The sequence below is a fragment of the Solea senegalensis genome, linkage group LG17, assembly GCF_019176455.1.
Source record: "Solea senegalensis isolate Sse05_10M linkage group LG17, IFAPA_SoseM_1, whole genome shotgun sequence".
NCBI lineage: Eukaryota > Metazoa > Chordata > Actinopteri > Pleuronectiformes > Soleidae > Solea > Solea senegalensis.
The window spans coordinates 14,260,780-14,283,458 of NC_058037.1; the positions used below are offsets into that span (position 1 = coordinate 14,260,780).

The 22,679-nt window shown below is 38.0% G+C and overlaps 2 protein-coding genes across 5 annotated transcripts; one reads left to right on the forward strand and one right to left on the reverse strand.

Annotated features, from left to right (window-relative positions):
• Positions 1–829: 829 nt before the first annotated feature.
• On the forward strand, positions 830–4,391 carry si:ch211-22i13.2 (uncharacterized protein LOC553945 homolog). The gene is made up of 7 exons (XM_044049922.1): positions 830–1,003; positions 1,898–1,970; positions 2,409–2,564; positions 2,697–2,758; positions 2,873–2,962; positions 3,065–3,154; positions 3,240–4,391. The coding sequence occupies exons 1-7, from the start codon at positions 1,001–1,003 to the stop codon at positions 3,288–3,290; spliced, it is 525 nt and encodes a 174-aa protein (XP_043905857.1). The 5' UTR covers positions 830–1,000; the 3' UTR covers positions 3,291–4,391.
• Positions 4,232–18,095, reverse strand: rd3 (retinal degeneration 3, GUCY2D regulator). 4 transcript variants are annotated; one of them, XM_044049920.1, is made up of 5 exons: positions 14,174–18,095; positions 12,816–12,879; positions 11,477–11,515; positions 8,436–8,756; positions 4,232–5,494 (listed from the first exon to the last, which is right to left on the reverse strand). In XM_044049920.1, exons 4-5 carry the CDS (start codon positions 8,723–8,725, stop codon positions 5,137–5,139), a joined length of 648 nt encoding a protein of 215 aa, XP_043905855.1. In that variant the 5' UTR covers positions 8,726–8,756; positions 11,477–11,515; positions 12,816–12,879; positions 14,174–18,095; the 3' UTR covers positions 4,232–5,136. The 4 variants fall into 4 exon arrangements, with proteins under 4 accessions (XP_043905855.1, XP_043905856.1, XP_043905853.1 ...); XM_044049921.1 differs by lacking the exon at positions 14,174–18,095 and adding an exon at positions 10,123–10,159 and having other exon boundaries at positions 12,816–13,520; XM_044049918.1 differs by lacking the exon at positions 14,174–18,095 and having other exon boundaries at positions 12,816–13,520.
• Positions 18,096–22,679: the final 4,584 nt, after the last annotated feature.

A 22,679-nucleotide genomic window follows, 5' to 3' on the forward strand; every position in this document is an offset into this window, starting at 1 on the left:
GAATACAACAGATAATGAGGAATATTTTTATATTACATTCTATCTATTCAAATTAACTGACAGTCACTCCATGACTGCAATTTATTCACAATAATTTTATTCTATACAATAACATGGCACCAGTGTGTGAAGTGGGAATAAAGTAAATGTCTTTTTGTCAGAATTACATAAGCATTAAACCCTAATTTATGACATTTGTCAGCGAATAAAAGATGTTGATGTTTACAACATGTATTTATTTCAATATTCTAAATAACTTAAAAAAATTCTTACACATTTTGCCAACTTGTATATTTAGATAATCCTTAATGGGCAAGAGGTCAGTGAATATGACTTAACATTAGTGACAATTCATAAACACTTCCTATTGATATTGTTATTTTTTAACAAAAAAAGAAAGTGTACTCTTGGAAATAATAATAATTCAGGGCTTTAATAATGCAGTGGACAAAACTATGGGCAAATAACAATACTGTACTCACATTACAGCTGTGACCAAAGCAAACAACATCCATAAAATCAACTACACCCTTTATATTCAGCTGTTAACTGCTATATGATTAGGTTCTTTTTAATTACATGCTTAGACGAATGATTTATTGCAGTAGTAACAGTCATGTGATCTCATTATGAAAGCACTTTCAAGTTAATCTTCATCAAAATAATTGTTATTTCAAGTATTTCATGTTCAGTATTCTTATAAAAGGGAAAATATGTGACCGTATTTCACGTCAAATCAAGAATATAGCCCATGAATGAGGCGTGTTCTCCTGGTGGCCGGTGGAGGGCGCTGTCACGGTTTCCATCACCTTCTCGTTTGGAACGTCGCCTGCCGCGGTGCGTCACGGGATACAAAATGTCTGCCCAGAATGTGAGCTAATGCTAATTAACGTGAGAAAACACTCACATACACGCGAATAAATCTAAAGTTCATGGTTTTTCTCTGAGCTGCTGTGCTGTCAGTGAACACATGGCATGTTAACTGCATGTGGCTTGAACCATGGTAAGTACAAAACTCCTTATTCTATCAATAAGAGTAGTTATATCCTGAAAGCACTTTGTAGCTTTAGCTCGTTCAACCCTTGTGACTGGAGCGCAAAACAGCAGAGAAATTACGATTAATGCACTAAAAAAATATAAATAAAATACTTAAGTGTTTTCCTTGAGAATATTGTTTTTAAGAAAACGCGGGGCTTTATTGTGTGTATTTGTATTAGCTTTTACAGCAGCGCAGGTGAGATTTCACTGATCCTGTCACAGATGTCGATACATACGTGTTGATTCTAGTAAAGTTAATGCATGTAAGACTAAACTAACTGCTGAATTATATGGTTTAATAAGTGTGTTAAGAATTCGAATGTGAAAGAGTTGTTAAAGGCGACTTCTATATGAGTATATTTTAATTGCAACATGACGGTGTATATGAGGTTTGTGATATTGCTAACTGTTGTGTTGATTATCTGCGTATTTACAACTGTTTTAATAACCAGTCATGGTGTAAACCTGGTGTGGATATGCAGATGTGATTTTTGGATGGATGTAGGGCTGCCTGCAACTAACGATTATTTTCATAATCTTGATTAATCGAGTGTTTGTTCTGTGAAATGTCCAATAATGTTGATCAGTGTTTACCAAACCTGGAAATTATGTTTTCAAGTGTCTTGTTTTATCCACAAACCAAAAAGATACAGTTTTAATGATTTCACAAAGGTACACATTTAAGCTTGTTTTAATATTGGAATAAACACTCTAACCGATTAATCCATTGTCAAAATAGTCGATGATTAATTTAGTAATCGAATAATGATTGCAGTCCCAGATCGATGTGTACCGTATCTGTTAATGTTTTTGTTTTTTTTGTGTGTGTGTGTGTGTGTGTGTGTGTGTGTGTGTGTAGTCAACTAAAGCAGAGTGCCGAGTATCCAGCTCCAGTTCCAGAACAGAAGAAAGAAGGAGATCAAGAAGCCAAGGCAAGGCAACCACAGACTTCAAACAGTCTATTAGTGCAGCAAACGCTCTGTCACTGTTTCTCTTAACATCATCACAACTGATCTGCAAACCATCAAATAGTTGTCCTGTTTCCTTTTAATAGCTGAATGTGTTATCATGATTTTTTTTTTAAAAAATGAACACTCTTAGTCAATTACCTAATGATTTAATCAAGATAATTATTCACACAGTATCATAATATACTATGGTTGTGTACTTTGTGATAGTGAATTGTCTGATTTATGATTAAGAATACATTATTTGTTGTTATTTTGTGTAGGTTTTACAAACAGCAGAATTTAGAGAGTAATGGAGCAAATTAGTTTCTTGATCAGCTTCAGCTGTGGTTATTTTCTGCCTTAGTTGAGTGGACAGTTTACTCTAATGTTTTAAAATATTTTCTTTATTTTCTAACCAAGGTCAAGAAAAAGGGAAGCGGAAGCGCAGCCGTAGTAGATCTTCTTCTTCCTCCTCCTCCAGTTCGTCTTCGTCATCGTCATCCTCATCATCAACCTCCTCATCCTCCTCTTCATCACACTCATCCAGTTGCAGTCGAAGTAGCTCTAGTAGCAGTGGTAAGCAACAACATTTCTAAAAATCTTTTGCTGGTGAACTAATTTAAATGTGATTGCACATTTTATGAATTTACTCATCATAACAGTATTAAAATCCATGGTTAAATTGGATTCTGTTTGTTGTTGTTTTAGACTCCCGCAGCAAATCCAGGAAGCAGTCTAAGAAAAGGAAAAAGGAGAAACAGCACAAAAAAGTACTTTTGTTTTCATATGTTTATGTTTTTGGTTTTTTTTACTTTTTAGGGGATGGGGGGAGGGTGTTCTTCAAGTCACTCACTAAAAATGTACTTTTGTGTGTTGTTAAACAGAAAGGGAAGAAAGAGAAGCGGCATAAGCGCAAAAAAGACAAGAAAGCCAAAGGAGGAGAGGAAAATGCAGGACCTGTACAGATCTCAAAGGTAGTGACTATAAGACAAATGCACATTTTCACCTTTTGAGCTTAAAGACACCGAAGCACAATATTCAAGGAACTTTCAGTTTGAATGTTGTTTTTCTTTCAGTACTTGAAGGACAAGAAAAAAGGCAAGTACAGCATGATCTCAGGGAAGAAAATTAAGATGAAAGTTAAGAAGTCAAAGAAAGACAAACAGGTAATGTCTAATGAACAAATGTCTACTTATGTGTTATGTGAATTAATTTTGCCTTAGCTCACCCTGTCCCCTTTTTCTGCAACAGCGAGATAAGAATCGGGCAGAACTCCTCGAGTTCTTGAACTCTACTGTGTGATGCCACACTAGACACCACTCGTGTTGTGGTCAGGCTTGGACACAGCCGCAGAACTCAGGAAACACCGACTGAGTGTTGCAGGAGAACCAAACCGAGGATATTTCTGAGGAAGGAAGACGTGGTGAATGCACCCTGAATAGACACACGGGGGCAGCACTGAGTCCTTTGGAGGAAAGGAGCCGTTGGTCTCGCAGCACAGTGACATGTTGGTATCCCGGTTTCCCAGTCCTTCAGCCTTTACTAAACATGAGAGAGTTGAAATAGGCCAGTGATTGACATCTCAACTTTGCTTGTGGTTTAAAAATGTGGTCGCCACAGATTCCGCGTTGCACTGATATTATCACATTCAAAGTGGACATTCTCATCAACATTTCTGCACCACACCCAGACAGATAATCTGTTTGTTGTTGGGTTAGGGTTGTTGTTGTTGCTGTCAGGCTGATGAATACATTGACCACACTGCAACTCGACCACAGACTCTTCACTTGCAGATTTATGCTAGCAACTTTGTGCAGAAATGAGGAATCAGCTGCAGAGATCTGATGAACAAATTTCTGATTTTTGTCATTATGAGTCACATGATATAATGGTGTGAATGAGATTTCATTCAGCTTCCTTCTGAAGCCACAATTTACTATAATGTTCCCCCCCCGATATATCTCATAGTCTTCCCCAGGACCTGTGAATGGACTTTGATGTGTAAACTACATGAAGATCTTGAACGTTATAGATATATTTTTTTTTACCTGGTGGCTGTGTCAGTCATTAATGTCAGCTTTACTTAAATTAGGAACAGTCAATTTATGTTTTAAGAAACAGCTTGTAAAGTTTGAGAAGTAAAAAGAAACAGTGGGAATCAGCGTTAACTGTGTACCGACATCATAGTTTAGTTTGTGAATAAGCTTGGTATGCGTGTACGACACACTCATAACATTCATCACTGCGTTCATGAGTCGTTTATTTTTTATCAATTTGAAATACAAAACACAGTTACCATTAATGTCTCCACTTGTATAAAAATGATTATGGAGCATTAACCTGTCATGTACTGTTGTATTTTGCTGTGAAGAAAAACGGCAATAAACTGCTGGAAAGATTTTACGTGGAAGTGCGTCATTGAAACATTCCTCAGTCATTTCTTTGCATCGTTTTCTTCTGCGACGCCACCTTGCAGGTGATGACCACAGATGGAAAGCTTTCAGTTCTCTCTGACCTTGAATGATGAACAATAGTGACACAGTCTGAGTGGAGAGAGTGTGACTCACTCTTTAAATGACGTGAATGTGAACGTTGATTACTGTGAATATTTCTTTTTACAACAGTGAGGAACATACACAAATCTAATAAAATTAAAATAACATTCTCCTCTTCTCAGTGGTGTAGTCTGACATACAGTAATATAACCAGTTCCTCTTGCAACAGCAATGCCTTTGAATTAAGTAAAACTAGCAGGCTACAGTAAGTTTATCTTTGTGCTTTAGATGCCAAAAAAAATGGATGAAGGCATCACTGTAATGTCGCTGTGTGAAATGTAACATTTTTGAGTACAAAATAAACCACCCATTTCCATGAGATAAATGTTTGAGAAATGAATTGCAACTTAATGATATACATTAAGATGGATGTTTCTTAACTAAAAGGCTGGAAAAAAAATCTTGTCTCTAATCTAGGTCTTATCTGTGAGTCCCGACACAGTCTCTGGGAATGACTGCAAAGATTCAATGCTGAGGGGTCTCATACAAAAAAATGGATGACGGGATTTATCCTCTCTTCCTTGGTGCACACCAGCATTTACATCCTATAGATCAGCATCAGAAGAACCACCATGTCTCGTGAAGGCCTCACATCAAACGACCCTACTGCTGCTCGCTCCTTTGTATCTGAAGTCAGGCATGCTCCACACTCTCCCCTCCCCCTCCATCCCTCTCTCCACGTCCCCTGACACCGTCTTGAGGTCGCTCAGCCCCGCCCCGTCGGATACGGCTGAGGTCAGGCCCAGCGTGCTCCCGAACGGGTTGATCCTGATGCGGGACCTGAAGTTCACGAGGGACATGCTCATGGCACGCTTGTTGTTCCACTGGCGAGCGAGCCGCTGCGCCTCCTGCTCCTCCTTCAGGTGGTCCAGAGCCTCGAGGAGGACGGAGCGGAACAGGCCAGACACCTCCTGCACCTCGGGCTCATTGGCCTGCATGACCTCTCTGAACCTGGGCACAACAAAGCACAGGTTATGAGAAAGTTTATATTATATATTATATTATATTGTTTACTCTTTGTATTATGAAGTGACTTGAAAACTGCTGATTTGTATCAAGAAACTTTTAATGTTTTTATGACAATCTGTGTCAGGATATTTCTTAGTCTGTAGCTTTTTCTTTTCTTGGATTTTTGTTGTCACAGTAACTTTTTGTTCTTTCTACTGGTTTTATCGCTTTCAGAGTTTTCAGCTGCAGCCATGGAACATTTACAGATGCTTCCTGTTACTGGGAAGAGTACATTTGAACTGTGAATCGATTTGGTGGGTTTGGCTGACGGATGTCTAAAACCTGCGTGGAGCTTAAAGGAAACTATGGGTATGACTCGTTTTATATCAAACAAAAACCATGTGACACATTATTAAAAACAGTAAAATAACAGAATGAGTTCTCAAACATGTGCCGTCCAAACAGACACGGGGAGGAGTGTGTGCAACAGGGAGTATAAAATAAAAAGCAGCAAATATTTAAGCAAAATAAAGTCAAATAAACAGAATGAGGCACTTAAAAATGTAATTTAAACCCATACAAATACAAGATTAAACAAGAAAATCTGAAGGCAGCAATTCTACAACGGTTTGTTGTGGCCTTTGTACGTGTAAAATGTGCATCCGATGGCAAATGACAGCGTGAATCACAGTAATTAGCACCTCCAGCAGCAGTGTGAGCAGCACACTGCTCCCTCTTCTCCTAACAAGCCCCTTTTTTTTTCACCTAACGAGAGGAGCCGAGGCCCTGACGAGCCTTTAAATAGACAACGCCTGTTTGGGAACTGATTCCCACCGCTTGCAGCTTCCAGCCAACTGATGATCTTTCCTTCTGCTCAGACTTGATCCACAGAGAAGAGGAATATGATCGCTAATCACTGTGTATCTAACCAGAGCATTACGCTGGAAAGTGAAATCTTCATTAAAGGTACAAGGCATCATTTGCCATTTTCAAATTGCTCGCCCAGTTTTTTTTTTCTTCTAATGATTATTAAATTATCAAATAAAATTATGATCAGATAAATAATCTCATTAATTATAAAAACCACTAAGAAGTGGTCACAGTCCACTATATAGGACATTTCTAAATAGAGATTTTAAAATATATATATATATATATATAAATCGTCATTTTAAATTTCAAAGGAGTTTAACTTGAAACATAAAGAAATGTGTGAAATGATTTTCTCCAACTCAAGCGGGAATTTATTGACGGTGCCTAAGTGAAATATCTGTCATACCACAGACAAATATACATAGACAGATACATAGGGAATGTGTGCTTTTTGGTGCTGCACTTCTTTATTTATTTATAATTATGTAGAATAAAATAAAAAAGAAACTTTTCAGTAATGGTTTACAGGACAGACTTGTCTATACCAAGATGGTGGACATACATGGTCAACGTTGATGAGTGATATCACATGCAGCTTAATCCAACTGTAATACGGTCCCTCAGTTACACTTCACACCCACTGGGACATGTGAGAGCTCCTCTTTCACACAGCTAATTAAAATCTACTGTCAATGCTCCTCTTGGTGTGTTGGTGGTGATATGTGTGACTCCCATTAGCTCCTCACTTCCCTCACCCACATTATCACCTCTCCCACTCTCTCTCTGCTGCTGCTGCTGCTGCTTCTTTCCTGTCCAACACAAACAGCACTCGTGAGACCTCTGCAGTTTTTTCTGCTCAAAATAAGCTCATTATTATTAGATTAGCGGACAGGGAGGACAAAGTAGGACTACGAGTGGAGCAGCCAGTCAGTGTCGGTGCCATAACTATAAACTTTACTGTCTTACCGAGTTCTAAAGGACCTGTTAAATGATCCCATTTAATCCCTTTGGGAAATGTATTGTAATAGAAAATTGCAGTTGTTTTAACTGAATTTGCTTTGGTATTATCTTATATAATTGACTGGTGTTTCGTATAGAATAGAGTTTTCGTTTGCAACTGACGAGTTGCAGTTTGCAGTTTGGATTATAATAGGCCTATAATAACACATACATGATCGAACACGTTAAAACTGCACTCAAAAAATGCACAAACACAGAACTACGCTAAAACGCAAAAACAATGATCGAACGATAAATATAAAACATAATCAGTGCAGTAAAATATGATTAAACGTGCTAAAACTACACTTGATAGTACACTAAAAACACAACTCGCAAGTCAAATGTGTTTAATATAATGTCACAGGTTATAAAATACATTTTAAAAGGAGTGCTTTTATCTGTGATTTAAACATGTTGGGTTGGTGGCAATGCGAGTATGTCCAGAAGAAGCAGCAGCATGAAACAATAGAACACTTTCAGAATCACTTGAGTGCTATTCTCACATGTAGCAGGAAGAATCGTGCTTTATTCACACTCTACGTTGCCAAATGCATTTTCTTCCCAAATGGAACTTTTGGTGAATGATTATAACTGGAAGCTGAACTGTACATGAGTTTGTTTTTTGGTTTGTTTTTTTAAAAAGGGACTTTAAATTAACTATTTAAACCACTGTGGTGTGTGTGTGTGGAATAGTAAAGGGTTAGGGTATAAATATGTGTGTATGTGTGTGTACGCGTGTGTGTACTTAATTACATGTGTATTTCTTATTCTTATTCTCCTCATTTTTTGAGGTACTAGCTTAGTTAAGTTTGACCTTGTGGGGACATTTAACAGGCTTTTTGAGGATAAAGGGTGAGTGTTAGAATTAGGTTTAAGTTAGGGTTAGGTCAAAGGTTAGGGTTACGCATTCAGTTGTGATGGTTAAGGTTAGGTTAAGGGGCTAATGAATGCAATATGTCTGGCCCTGGTTAGAGGAAGTATAGGACAACATCACCTTTATCAGGTTTAAAGAGTTTACAAAGTGTCAGAGTCTCAACCAGATCTGTTGTCTTTCTGTGTGTGTTCTTACTTAAGTATGACCAGTCCACAGCAGGACGGCGGCACCTTGGAGCAGAGGTCCTCCAGGCCCAGCCTCTCCCCGGTGCTGACGCTGTAGGAGGAGCGAGGCGTGTTGGCCAGCCAGCTGTAGTCCACTCCGGTCTTGATGCGCCGGTACTCGTTCTCCCTGTCCCTCTGATGCCTCTCGGCCTCCTTCAGCTGCCAGCTGAACTCCAGCATCAGGGTGTCGCTGACCACGTCAGCCGGATCACGCCGGGCACTCCGGTAATACGGCTCATTCCAGCTGAACCAGGAGGCCATGGCCTTGTGTCCTCCTTCACGGATCACTGAGCTGAGGAGACACTCAGAGGTTAGTCACCACACTGAGATAATCAGCTGATAATAAAAGCTCCGAGCCTGTACAATAGATTAGATTTAGTGCATTTATTAAAAGTAACGAGACTGTCTGAAAAGGTCAAAACAGTCATTTACGCCTCTGCACTTTTTTTTTTGCAGAGCTTGAAATATGAGCCAGATAAAATTAAGTGAACATGACAGATAACTAAACGAAAACATGTCGTTGCCTTAGTTCTGTTGATTAAATGTGTTTTCTCCTGTTTTTTTTTTTCTGCTGCAGCAGCAGGAGAGGACACTGTGTTCTTTCTTTGGGCATTATTGAAAAATGAGAGTCTCCTTAGATTGATTCCCGAGTCTTAATGGTCCAGTGTGTAACTCCTGTTCAGTGTATACTGAAGCCACACTTCAGGTGAGACTCTAAGTCCATTTTCCAGCTGTTCCCTCTTTAATTTCCGTGTCTCAATGCCTCACTCTGATGTCAGAGAATCAGAGATAATTCATTAATTTAAAGTCTGCTGTCTCACTTTACTAGCATAGCTGTTACACTTTCGCCTGCGTCCTTCAGTTGTTATTTAAAACTGATTAAAGCTCCGCCCCTCAAACTAGAGGATAATGGAGGATCTGGCCCTTCTGACAGTCATAGGTGCCTTCTGATTTTAGGCTGATTTGAAGAGATTAGAAAAGCCAAATTATCCTGTAGTATGAGGGATTAACAGACGAGACTCTTTTTCTCCCGATTTCAAGTATTAAACATGTTTGATATTGGGGGGGCGTGAGCAGAACCCCCACAATGACCAATGAGAGCAGGAAGTGGATGTTGCATACTTTTGTTTAGAACCGTAACTTTATTCCGTCTTCTCAGCCGTGACTTCATCCGCAGTTTTCTTTTGCGTTTCTCAGCTCAAAACATCACACACACAGTCGCTGTTAACGCGTCTTTCCTGAAATCGTTTGATTAAACGCAGAGTGTGGTCCTGCGTTCTCAAGATTGAAACATTGAAAATCGGTCACAAGTAAAATCAAGTCAGATTTGAAAATCCTCTAGTGTGGGGCAGGATTAAGCGGTGTCACCACAGACACGAAGTACAGAGAAAGTCGTGTGGAGTTGAGTTGTAACACACAAGTAACATGTGTGACATTCATTAAACATGAAAAGTTACATATACAGCTTTAAATAAAGGTGATGAAAGGAACTTTTATCATCATTTATGGTTTGGTGTGAGCATCCTCTGTAAACCTTTATCATGAGTCAGTGTATGTGTGCGACTGTCCTCTGTTTAATCCTGCCGTCATGTGTTCAATCCCAAACCACAGCTGCTTTATATAAGAGCTGCTTTCACAACAGTCAGTCCTGCTCTTACCTCTGCAGCTGTCAGTCTAAGTCTGAGCTGATTAAGCCTTCAAAATGGAGACACACACACACACACACACACACACACTACAGCATCAGTATCAGATGATTTAACAAATATGATCTTAAATTATTTGCTTAAACATTTAAATTTCATATCAAGTTCAGAGCTTTTATTCCAAACTAAATGTTTGCTTTGAAAGATAAAAATAAAAAACACCGCTGTTGTCATGTGCAGACACGTTTGGGGAGTAAATCTCTGTAAATTGTTGATTCTAGAAACTGAAATGATGCACAGCAAGTATCAACAGTACGAGTACGTGTCTCACACACATTTGCCTTCATAACAAGCCGCTGATTCAAGACAACGTCCATATTAGCGTTAGTTTAACGCGGCAAACGTGGGTTTTTGTTTGTGACTGAAGAAAGTGAAGTTTTAAGACACTTTGCCTGATGAAGATATGATGTTTTGGCTCAAATATTCAATTGCTTACAAAACAAAATGTCCCTCGGCCACATTTACGTGCTCTACACAATAAAGATATATATAATTAAGCATGACATTTGTATCTTTTATAAAATCTATTCATTTTCAAAGAGATGAGTTGATGTTATCTGTACATTTAAAGGTAAATACCACAATCATACAGGGACACAGAAAATGTAAACAACTGTTGACCAAATAATGGTACGGCCCAAATTGTGTCTCTACACTGAGTCTATGGCAACAAGACTTTCTGTTCCTTCTAAAAGAGAAAGTGTTGTGTAACAAGTTCAATCCAGATTTGCTAATTAAATTAAATAAGTATGTATTTATGTAAGTCACTGTTTTGTTTTCCTGTGAATGTAGTTTGTCTGTTACAAAAGCTGTGTTGCACAACTGAGTGTCCCCTTACATGTTATTCCATTCTTTTTTCTTTATTTTGTGGGGTTTATTTTGGTTATCATATTTTTACAGATTAAATAAGTATGCTGGACATTTTCTTCTTAAGGTAATACAACTTTTGGTTAGTAAACCCAGCGGAAAGTCAAGAAATATCTATTATATATATATTTTGACATAAAAACATACATTTAAGACCAAGAAAAGAAACTGCAATTATCACATTCCTGGCAATTATTAATAAGAATATTTACAGATTCAAACTGAAGACAGGTTGTCTTTTCTTCCTGTGTCATGTCCATCTGTTTCTGGGACAAAAATAATTCAGCGACGAGGGAAAACGTCCTGGCTGGATCATTATTTTCCTTTTTCTTTTTTTTTTTTTAACATTTTCATCTTAGCCTCATCTGTTGCTGTTCACTCTGTAACCTGAGCATGAACACACAGTAGCAATAAAATATAGATAAATAAATAGCCTTACCTCTGGGTGTGTGCCTCTTTTTCTCAAGTTGTCCTTGGACTAAACAGAAAAAAAATAAAATAAAATAAAACAGGCTGAAACAAAATTAGAAAACTCCCAAGAAAACAAGAGAGGGAAGAGCGGCTGTTTGAAAAGAGAGAAGAGAAATGGTTTCTCTCGCTCTCTCTCTTGCTCTCGCTCTCTCTCGCTCTCGCTCTGCTCTTCTGTCCTCTCACAGTCCTGATGTATTATCTCTCTCTCTCTCTCTCTCTCCCTCCCTCGCTCTCTCTCCTCCTCCTCCTCCTCCCAGGAGCCTCTCTAACCTGCCTCTACTTGTTGCAGGAGGTTTGGGGGAGGGAGGGGGCAGCATCTGTGATGGGAGCCACTGGATCACGGCCCTTGATGAAGAGCTTATGTAGCTTCTTTCTTTTTTTTACGATTTGCCGTTGCCATAGTGACGCTCATAAGCCTTTTTGTCCACAACGAGCTCCATCAGCTGAACGGGAACTAGAGAGGGCGATGAAGAGGCAGATAAAGGGGACAGAGAGAGAGAGGGAGGCAGAGAGAGAGGGAGGGAGGTAAATCAAAGGATGCAGTTTAAAGGACAGGGTTAGCGTGTGCTGCAACATCAGTGCACCTGTGTAAATTAACTTCCTGCTCATAATGAGTCTCATTGGCCCCAACACATAAACGCAGGATGTGTTTGTCAGTGTGTGTACTTGTCTGTAATAGGCTGTGAGGACATCTTCGCTCATCTCCTCACATCTTTAAAGGGTTTTTTCTGAGGCTTAAGACTTAGTTTTAGGGTTTGTGTTGGAATTGTATTCATGTTAAGGGTTAAGTTTAGGCATTTAAGTTGCGATAATAAAGATTAGGGTAAATGTAGATGTGTGGGTGTACTTGTATATTTAGTTTTTTTGGACCTTTGCTGGCATAAACGCTGTCTTTGTCCAGACCAAAACCTGGTTCTCATGAGGCAGAACCTCATTTCTGAGGAACTAGTTTTGGGCTCAGATTGGAATTTTGGTTATCTTAAAATTATGGATAATGATTTATAGTAAAATCGTATAATCCATACGAAGTGAGGACATTTTGGCTGGTCCTCACATCTTTAAAGGGCTTTTGGGGGGTAAACCTGATTTTAGGCTTAGGATGAGGCACTTGATGGTGATGGTTAAGGTAAGGGTAAGGGGCGAGGGAATGCATTATGTCTATGAGTGTCCTCGCTATGAATGAAGTGTGTGTGAGATGCAGATGATGGAGAAGCGCACAGAGAGAGAAGATTGAATGTGCAGTTACTGTGTAGGTGGATATCAAGGTTTGTCGGCTTATTCTCTGTGTAGGTGTGAGCAGCTTTAACCTCAGATGCTTCTCCTTCTTCACAATAACCTCCCAGCCTCCTCCTCCTCCTCATGCTGCTGCTGCTGCAGAAATTAAAAAAACAAAGCTGTGTGAACTTTGAACTCAGTGCCGAAGCATAAACAACCATCACTGTTGACAGAGAAACTGTGGGCTCATAAATTAAAAATCACATGTTATTTCATGTCACTTAAATTCCTGTGAGTACTTTCTGTCAGTGAACAATAATAATGCTTTAAAATGTTTCCCATCCTGTTATATTAAGTCAAATTTTGTTCAGTGGTGGTGAAATAAAAGTGTTATAAATACTGTCCCAGTAACAATGTCTCCTGTTGGCTTGGGTGTGTCAGCATGGATACAAATACAGTGAAACTGGTGCTTAAGTGTTGTTTAGTCATCATATTTAAATGAGTTATGTGAACTCAGAGGACAATAAATCATGGTGTGTATGAGTGGACATCAGTGGGACTGACAGCCACAGATTTAAAATTTACTGGATTACTGGATTTTTTTGACAAGTGGAATTGGAGTATATTATAAACTTAAACCACAGTGCAGTGGCCTCGCTGACTGTGGGGTTTTGCGGCCCGATTTTGTCTCATCCCACGGTCTAGAAATGGTCCTTTCTCCAGGTACCCCAGTCCAGTGTTGTAATCTAACAAAGTAAAAATACTTTGTTACTGTACTTAAATATGAAATTCACATATCTTTACTTTACTTTGTTATTTATATTTCTAGCAACTCTTACATTTTCCCCTATCTTTGTTTTTGTCTTTCTCAAGGACACATATAGACTCAGAGCCTATATATATATATTTTTTTACTACTTTTAGTAAATGAGTAAATTTTTTAGAGAGAGTAATTAGAGAATTACTTTTGATACTTAAGTACAGTAAATGTCATATACTTTTACCAAAGTAATATTGTATAAAATATCCCTTTAAGGTACTTTAGACAAGACTGCCCCAGGCTTAGAACAGACAAAAACAGACAATCTAGTGAGTTTGTCGAGTTTATCTCTTCTCTGACCTTTGACCTGACCTCTGACCTGAGACTCTCTCTCTCCCTCTTTTACAGTCAGTGTTTATAAACAATACATGAGGACATTCGATCGTTTGGCAGAGGTTCAGCGTGAACAGCAGCGTCGCGCAGCCAGAGCCACAGGTCAGGTTTATTTTTAATCTGTCAGAATAAAATCACACGTCCAGACAGTTTGAGTGAGGCCCGAGATCCGTCACCATGTAAAGGCAGTGTGGCTCTGTGTCTCAGCTCCAAAGGGGGACAGATGGGGCAGGTTAATCTAAACAGAAGGCAGCACAAATCCTCTTAAGTGATTCCCTCCATCAATCCCATGTTCACCTCGCTCAGCGAGCGGCCGCAGCCTCCTGACGCTGCGTCAGCGGGCACTGCTGTTGTTTGCTGTGAGACACATATGTGACACATTACAAGAGCCTGACTCATATCATTTAATGTGTTTGTGCTCATGCTGGTCACTAAACAGGTGGTGTTTATTACATTTGGACTTTTCCTGAGGGCGTTCAGTGTAGTTATGTCACACACAGAGACACAATAAAAGTGTCAGCGTAATGTGTTTGCCTGGTTTATATCAGTTTATTTATCCATTTATCAGACTAAATTGTGTCCTTTCTTTGTTTTGCTGACCCTCCTCTTAACCCTTTAAGTATGTTATGTCTTATTTTGTCAGTCTGTGATGATATTGCCACCTGAATTCAACTCTGTAACTTCTTTTTCTTGTTGGTGTTTTTATAATAATGCCAATCAGGACACTCAAATCACATTAAACCCCTGGCACATTAAAACATAGGATAATAAAACATATGTACAAAGAAAATGAATACAGGAAATCCAAAGCGCCCTCCATTAATCATTGGCTTAGGGATGTCATGTCTTATCTAAAATTAGGAAAGATTAAATACTCTCTGAGGGCTGACTCTGATAATTTTACACTAGATGGCAGCCCTTCTTGAATCCCCCCTGCTTTTTTATCTATTTATTTATTTTATTTTACTTCTCTGTTTACTTAGTTTCTCTGTCTATTTTAGTGTTTGAATGTTGCGTCTTGACCACTGTAGTTCCTATTGCTGTCTTTTCTCTTTGTGTCATTTTTTTCCAATAAAAAAAAACATATTTTATATATACCAGTGTGCAGGTGGTTAGAGGTTATAATAAGCTTCTTAAAAGAGATGAGTTGAATTGAGAGAGATAATGAAAGAATTTGAAAACAATTAAACATAGTAATGGATTTTCCAAACCTCAGTTTTTATTTAATATTTCATGTTTTATACTCATTTTATACGCATTATTAGCGCCTGAGCACTGAAAAGTGTTTCTATTGTGTTTCCTATTAAAGTAATATGATTAGATAATATATGAATAGATTCAATATTTGCTCTCATGTCATTGACACATTTTAGGGTCTAAATATGTTCGAAAATTCAGTTTTGTGCCCAGTCCAGCAAACAATCATAAATAAATATTATATTTATAGTATTTTATGGGTCTTCTGCATGGGTGTTTTAAATGACTGTCTGTGTCAAAATCCACCATTATTTAATGTATTAATTTATTTATTCATCAACTATTTTTGGACCGCTTAACAAACTTATCCTAACAACTGGGTCCAATCCACTTCAAATGAAGTCAGTTGTAAAACTTTGTTGATATGAAATTTTTTGTTTGGCTTCTAACAAGTGTTTTTCTGCACATGTTAGACTCTTAAAAGTCCCAGTCTCAGACACATCATCACCTAGTGGCAACAGGAAGTGAGTGTGTTGAAGTCAGTTGTGAAGTCAGTTGTAAAACTTTGTTGATATGAAATTTTTTGTTTGGTTTTCACATTTGAAGTGTTTTTCTGCACATGTTAGACTCTTAAAAGTCCCAGTCTCAGACACATCATCACCTAGTGGCAACAGGAAGTGAGTGCGTTCTCACTTTATTAGCAGGTCACCTGCTACATGATGTGTCCACCATTGTCCTGTCAGCTTACATCATCATTATTATTCTCTGTATGTGTCTGTAAGGTGTGTCAGTGTTTCACACAAGAGCCTGAACCACTAACACTGCTGTGAATCATCATCGTGTGGTTGTCGTGTGGATCATTGTGTCCAGTGTGGATCAGTTAAAGCAGCAGTTTGTTCAGCTGTGCTTCTCTCTAAAGTTAATACAATTTCATAAAAAGGTTAAAATTTGTTAACTAAATATGTGATTTATTTTTCTATTTTATTTTATAATGTAGATGGGTTAAAACAGCATCTGCATTCTCCCTGGCCTTTATTGTAATCCATCTTTTCACTATTGCTCCAGAGTTTTGCAAGCACTCATATTCAACACTAGATGGCAGGTTTTCACCAGTTTTTGCTGCGATGAGGCGTCATGAGTTGCTCAGCTCTTGTACATTTTGTTGAGATAATAATCATCACAGGAGGTGCGAGCTGAGCTCTGCAGGTTTACAGTGAAGAACAATGTGCCTGTGGGTGTGTATGGAGGGAGGGAATGTTATTGTTTCTTCACATTCTCCAGATGAAAAGCCTGAAAAGTTTGATCAAATAAAGAACACGCTGCCTCACCTGCTGTATCAATAATAACATTACACGGAAACTAACCTTACCTGACCCGTAACAGCAAGGAGAGAGAGTGTGTATCTATGTGATATAATTGTGAGGGACAATACATTTGCAGTAAAATGAATTCACACAGGATTGCACTGTGCATGGATCTTTGTTTGTAGTGTAGTGTACAACATTAAAAGTCAATCAGGCCCTTTTTTCCCTCCTCCAGTGAAGGAACAAGCAGTGGAGTGTGGAGGACAGACACAAGCTTAGCTGAATGTCAGCTTTGTTTGACTGTCAAACTGATTCAAAACACACACACACATATAGTGTGGTTTCCATGACTTCAGAGGACATTGGCTTGAAACGCATTCTAACCTTAATCCTAACTTCTACAGGCCTAACCCTAATCCTGAACTCAACATGAATCTAACTCTGACCTCATCCTAACAATATGACAGGTCTTCACTTTAAAATGTAATCATTTACATTATGAGGACTTGATATGTCCCCATATAGAAGAGAAGTCCCCATTATGTGAGTGTTTTGTCAAATTTAAGTCCCCACAACAGGAGTACCATCTCAAAACTAAACACTCACACACACTCATACACACGTGTCAGACTTTGTGCACTCCACACTGAAGTGATGTGAGTAACGGTCACATGATGAATGAGTTGTGCACCAAAAAAGGTTAAGCTCCAGGAAACTTGTCTTTGTTCCCTGTTTAATGTTTCCTTTTTCTGTTGTTGTGTTGATTAATCCGAGCTAAATGTTGCTTCAGGTCGTCGGGAACAAAACACTAAATTCAATTTAAAGTGGAGTGAACTCAGTGTACAGTTCTGTAGCATTCCTGTGTCCCTGCTTCACTTTGAGAAGAAAGGTTTTAAACATTTTAATTTGACTTTAGTTTCTTTCATAAATCCTTGATGAGGTTTTTCTTTTCTTCATATGTGTCTTACAAGTCTATAAGATACAGGGTTGTATATCTGCAGCACTGAAATTATATGATTTGTAATGTTGGCAAACCAGACAACTGTCACACTTCATGTTACAGGTTTCAATATAAAATAATATTTATAAACACATATTAGGTTTTTGATGGAGGTGAAGAGCAACACATGTAAATGAACTCAAGTAATGACATTTAGTATAAATAACACATTAGTAACAAGTTTATTTCTGCTATTTATAAACAGATTTATAGCGACCAGAGTTGTGTTGTTATTTTACTTTTCTTTTCCTTATATAATGCAAGACACTAAACTAATAACTCATTTTTTACACATTTAAAATACAGGAGAGAAAAAGTAAAGGATCTGAATATTTCTTCATCACATTACATAAAAATGGTGGAGAATTTTACAAGAAATGTCAGGAGGAAGGAGAGTGAGTTCCTGGAAACAAGTAATGAGCGGATGAACAGATTTGTTCTACAACATTTGACTGGGTGTGAATTTAGCCTGACAGCAGAGCTGCCCTCTGGTGTGACTATAGGGAAGGAAATTCAGTACACATCACATGAGTGTGGTGGAACAAACACCCCTCTGATTTGCTGACGTCCCCTTTTTTTCCATTGGCCTTTGTCTAGCGTAACATTTCACAAGGAAGGGACTGAGGACTAAGGTCAGTGAATCTGCAGTCTGAGCCGTTTGATAAGCCGACACGCAGAAACTGTAAAATGAAGCACAATAACACCTTGAGGTAATCTATATAAGTACAGTGCCTTGTGAAAGTATCCGGCCCCCTTGAACTTTTCAACCTTTTGCCACATTTGAGGCTTCAAACATAAAGATATAAAATTGAAATTTTTTGCCAAGAATCAACAACAAGTGGGACACAATCGTGAAGTGGAACCAAATTTATTGGATAATTTATACTTTAACAAAATTTTTAACAAAAAACTGAAAAGTGGGGCGTGCAATATTATTCGGCCCCCTTGCGTTAATACTTTGTAGCGCCACCTTTTGCTGCAATTACAGCTGCAAGTCGCTTGGGATATGTCTCTATCAGTTTTGCACATGGAGAGACTGGAATTCTTGCCCATTCTTCCTTGCAAAACAGCTCGAGCTCAGTGAGGTTGGATGGAGAGCGTTTGTGAACAGCAGTCTTCAGCTCTTTCCACAGATTCTCGATTGGATTCAGGTCTGGACTTTGACTGGGCCATTCTAACACCTGGATACGTTTATTTGTGAACCATTCCATTGTAGATTTGGCTTTATGTTTAGGATCATTGTCCTGTTGGAAGATAAATCTCCGTCCCAGTCTCAGGTCTTTTGCAGACTCCAACAGGTTTTCTTCCAGAATGGTCCACATGTTTGGTGTGTCTCCCAGGTGGCTTGTGGCAAACATTAAACAAGACTTTTTATGGATTTCTTTGAGAAATGGCTTTCTTCTTGCCACTCTTCCATAAAGGCCAGATTTGTGCAGTGTACGACTGATTGTTGTCCTATGGACAGACTCTCCCATCTCAGCTGTAGATCTCTGCAGTTCATCCAGAGTGATCATGGGCCTCTTGGCTGCATCTCTGATCAGTCTTCTCCTTGTTCGAGATGAAAGTTTGGAGGGACAGCCGGGTCTTGGTAGATTTGCAGTGGTCTGATACTCCTTCCATTTCAATATGATTGCTTGCACAGTGCTCCTTGCAATGTTTAAAGCTTGGGAAATCTTTTTTGTATCCAAATCCAGCTTTAAACTTCTCCACAACAGTATCTCGGACCTGCCTGGTGTGTTCCTTGGTCTTCATGATGCACTCTGCGCTTTAAACAGAATCCTGAGACTATCACAGAGCAGGTGCATTTATACAGAGACCTGATTACACACAGGTGGATTCTATTTATCATCATCAGTCATTTAGGACAACATTGGGTCATTCAGAGATCCTCACTGAACTTCTGGAGTGAGTTTGCTGCACTGAAAGTAGGGCCGAATAATATTGCACGCCCCACTTTTCAGTTTTTTATTTGTTAAAAAAGTATAAATTATCCAATGAATTTCGTTCCACTTCACGATTGTGTCCCACCTGTTGTTGATTCTTGACAAAAAATTTCTATTTTATAGCTTTATGTTTGAAGCCTCAAATGTGGCAAAAGGTTTAAAAGTTCAAGGGGGCCGGATACTTTCACAAGGCACTGTATTTATAGGGTCAAAGTATGTGATGCCATTGACAGTAGTGAAGTAATGGTTTACATGTCATTAAAACATATTTATGATGCAAAATTAATAAACAGACAGAAAAAACTCTGTATAATGATATTAAATGGCCAGTATGAGACCTCTGATTTAAAGCACTGATTTACTTTAGTATGTCGCCCAAATTTTTACAAAAAAGTCATACTTTAGTATGTCGCCCAAATTTTTACAAAAAAGTCATAGGTTTGTATGTCGTTCAAATTTTGACAAAAAAAATCAGGTGAATGAAATCCATTTAAAAGGAACTGTCTACACATGAGCTACGCTTGCTGCGATGGACCATACTGTAATTCCTGCCATATGTCATCCCAATTTTGGCAAAAAAGTCATACTATATAGTATGCTGTCCAAAAATGGTCAAAAAAGTCATACTATAGTATGTCATCCAAAAATTGACAAAAAAAGTCATACTTTAGTATGTCGTCCAAAAATAGCGTCTAAGGTGAAGACTATAATAGAGAAGCAAAGACAAAAAAGGGAGGTAAACATACTGTACATAAGTTTTACTTCAACCTACTTTCACGACTTCTGACTGTGACTGAGTTGTGCTAAAAACGTTCTAACGTTCTAATCATATTCATGATTAGAACTTGATTTACAGTGAGTCACTGTTATTAGTCATATGTCATCGAGGCAGATGTGTGTCTATATCTGTGAGTGTGTGTAGGCGAGGAGAGCAAAACAAAAACAGATCAGTAACTGTGCTGTGTGTTCTGTGAGGAGCATCTGCAGTGACTCTGCTGTCTTTATAACTTGTCAGTTATGACAAAACATCCTCATATTAACGTGCACGTGTTTGCTGGGTATGTGTAAGAGATGACGTGTGATCAGCAGCAGCTGGAGGAGGAGGAGCAGGGTGATATCAGCAGGATGGAAAAGCAAAAGGATCGTAATGTGTTTGCAGCTTCTGTGTTATGCACGATAGAATGCAGAGGAGTTCCCAATCTGGACAGTTGTGTAACAAAACCCTAGACACAAACATGTTCACAACAGTGTTAACTTGAAGTTTCACGCCAACTCTCGTTTTCATTTCAAGAGAATTACAAGTAAAGAAGTTCCAATTCAATATAATTTTAACTTGTTCACTGGCTCTGATGGGCAACTTCTCAGATTCTTAGAAACCGTCATCCAAATTTTGACGTCATAGGTTAGTATGTGTGACAACCCTCTCTCTGTTCTGGTCATCCTTGGATTTTCTGTTGCAGGCTCGTTTCAGGCCGATGGATGAAGCTGATGACTGTATGCCATGCACCTGGGCAGCCTGGGCTGAGATTAATTAGCTGGCTCCTCATTCAGACACACTCTCTCTCGCTGACACTTGCTGCCTATTTGGATTTGGTTTGTTTCTTTGTTTTATCCTCACCACACCTCACTTACAAGCCACGCTGCACATATTACTGACGTTACAGATTACAGACTTCTTGATTAAGTTGAGTTATATTTAATAATAAAATTCAGTTTAAGTTATTTTAAAAGTGTGTGGTTCCCCCCATTTGTCTTGTTCTCTGAGCCAGACATGATATAGTTAAGTATGTCGTCAAAGTTTTGACAAAAAAGTCATAGGTTAGTATGTTGTCCGAATCTTGACAAAAAAGTCATAGGTTAGTATGTCATCCAAATTTTGACAAAAAAGTCAAACTTTACTATGTCTTCCAAAATGTGACAAAAAAGTCATAGGTTAGTATGTCGTCCCAAATGTGACAAAAAAGTCATACTATAGTATGTCATTCAAACTTTGACAAAAAAGTCATAGGTTAGTATGTCATCCAAATTTTGATTAAAAAAAGTCATACTTTAGTATGTCATGCAAAATTTGACAAAAAGTAATACTTTAGTATGTCATCCAAAAATGGACAAAAAAAGTCATAGAATGGTATGTCGTCAAAAATAGTATATAGTATGTCGTCTAAAATTTGACAAAAAGTAATACTTTAGTATGTCATCCAAATTTTGACAAAAAAAGTCATACTTTACTGTCCAAATTGTGACAAAAAAGTCATACTTTAGTATGTCGTCCAAAAATGGACAAAAAATCATGCTTTTGTATGTCACAAAAATTGACAAAAAGTCATAGTATAGTATGTCGTCAAAATTTGACAGAAAATCATACTTTAGTATGTCATCCAAAAATGGACAAAAAATTCATAGTATAGTATGTCCAAAATGAGACAAAAAGTCATAGTATAAAGAAGGTCGTCCAAAATTTGACAAAAAGTAATACTTTAGTATGTCATCCAAATTTTGACAAAAAAAGTCAAACTTTACTATGTCTTCCAAAATGTGACAAAAAAGTCATACTATAGTATGTCATCCAAAATGTGACAAAAAGTCATACTATGGTATGTCATCCAAAAATGGACAGAAAAGTCATAGTATAGTATGGCGTCCAAAAATTGACAAAAAAATCATAGTATAGTTTGTCGTCCAAAATGAGACAAAAAGTCATAGTATATAGTATGTCGTCCAAATTTTGACAAAAAAGTCATAGGTTAGTATGTCATCCAAATTGTGACAAAAAAGTCATACTTTACTATGTCTTCCAAAATTTGACAAAAAAGTCATACTATAGTATGTCATCCAAAATGTGACAAAAAGTCATACTTTAGTATGTCATCCAAAAATGGACAGAAAAGTCATAGTATAGTATGGCGTCCAAAAATTGAAAAAAAAATCATAGTAAAGTATGTCGTCCAAAATGACGCAAAAAGTCATAGTGTATAGTATGTCGTCCAAATTTTGACAAAAAAGTCATAGGATAGTATGTTTTCTAAAATGAGACGAAAAAGTCATAGTTTAGTATTTCGTCCAAAATGTGACAAAAAAGTCATTGGATAGTGTGTCGAACAAATTTTGACAAAAAAGTCATAGGATAGTATGTTGTCCAAAATGAGACAAAAAAGTCATAGGATAGTATGTTGCGTCCAAATTTTGACAAAAAAGTCATAGGTTTGTATGTCGTCCAAATTTTGACAAAAAAGTCATACTTTAGTATGTCGTCAAATTTTCTCAAAAAAGTCATAGGTAAACGTAAATCAATTTGTTATTGGATATGTTACTGTGCAGTCAGTCATTAATATGACTCTACCATGGAGACTTGGTACACT

Excerpts from the sequence above, each read along its gene's own strand:
- rd3 (XM_044049920.1), bottom strand. The coding sequence starts at position 8,725 with ATGGCCTCCTGGTTCAGCTGGAATGAGCCGTATTACCGGAGTGCCCGG. Across the intron at positions 5,495-8,435 it reads TGTGGACTGGTCATACTTAA|GTTCAGAGAGGTCATGCAGG; the intron begins GTAAGAACACAC and ends TGTTGTGCCCAG.
- si:ch211-22i13.2 (XM_044049922.1), top strand. Across the intron at positions 1,971-2,408 it reads AAGGAGATCAAGAAGCCAAG|GTCAAGAAAAAGGGAAGCGG; the intron begins GCAAGGCAACCA and ends TTTCTAACCAAG. Across the intron at positions 3,155-3,239 it reads AGTCAAAGAAAGACAAACAG|CGAGATAAGAATCGGGCAGA; the intron begins GTAATGTCTAAT and ends TTTCTGCAACAG.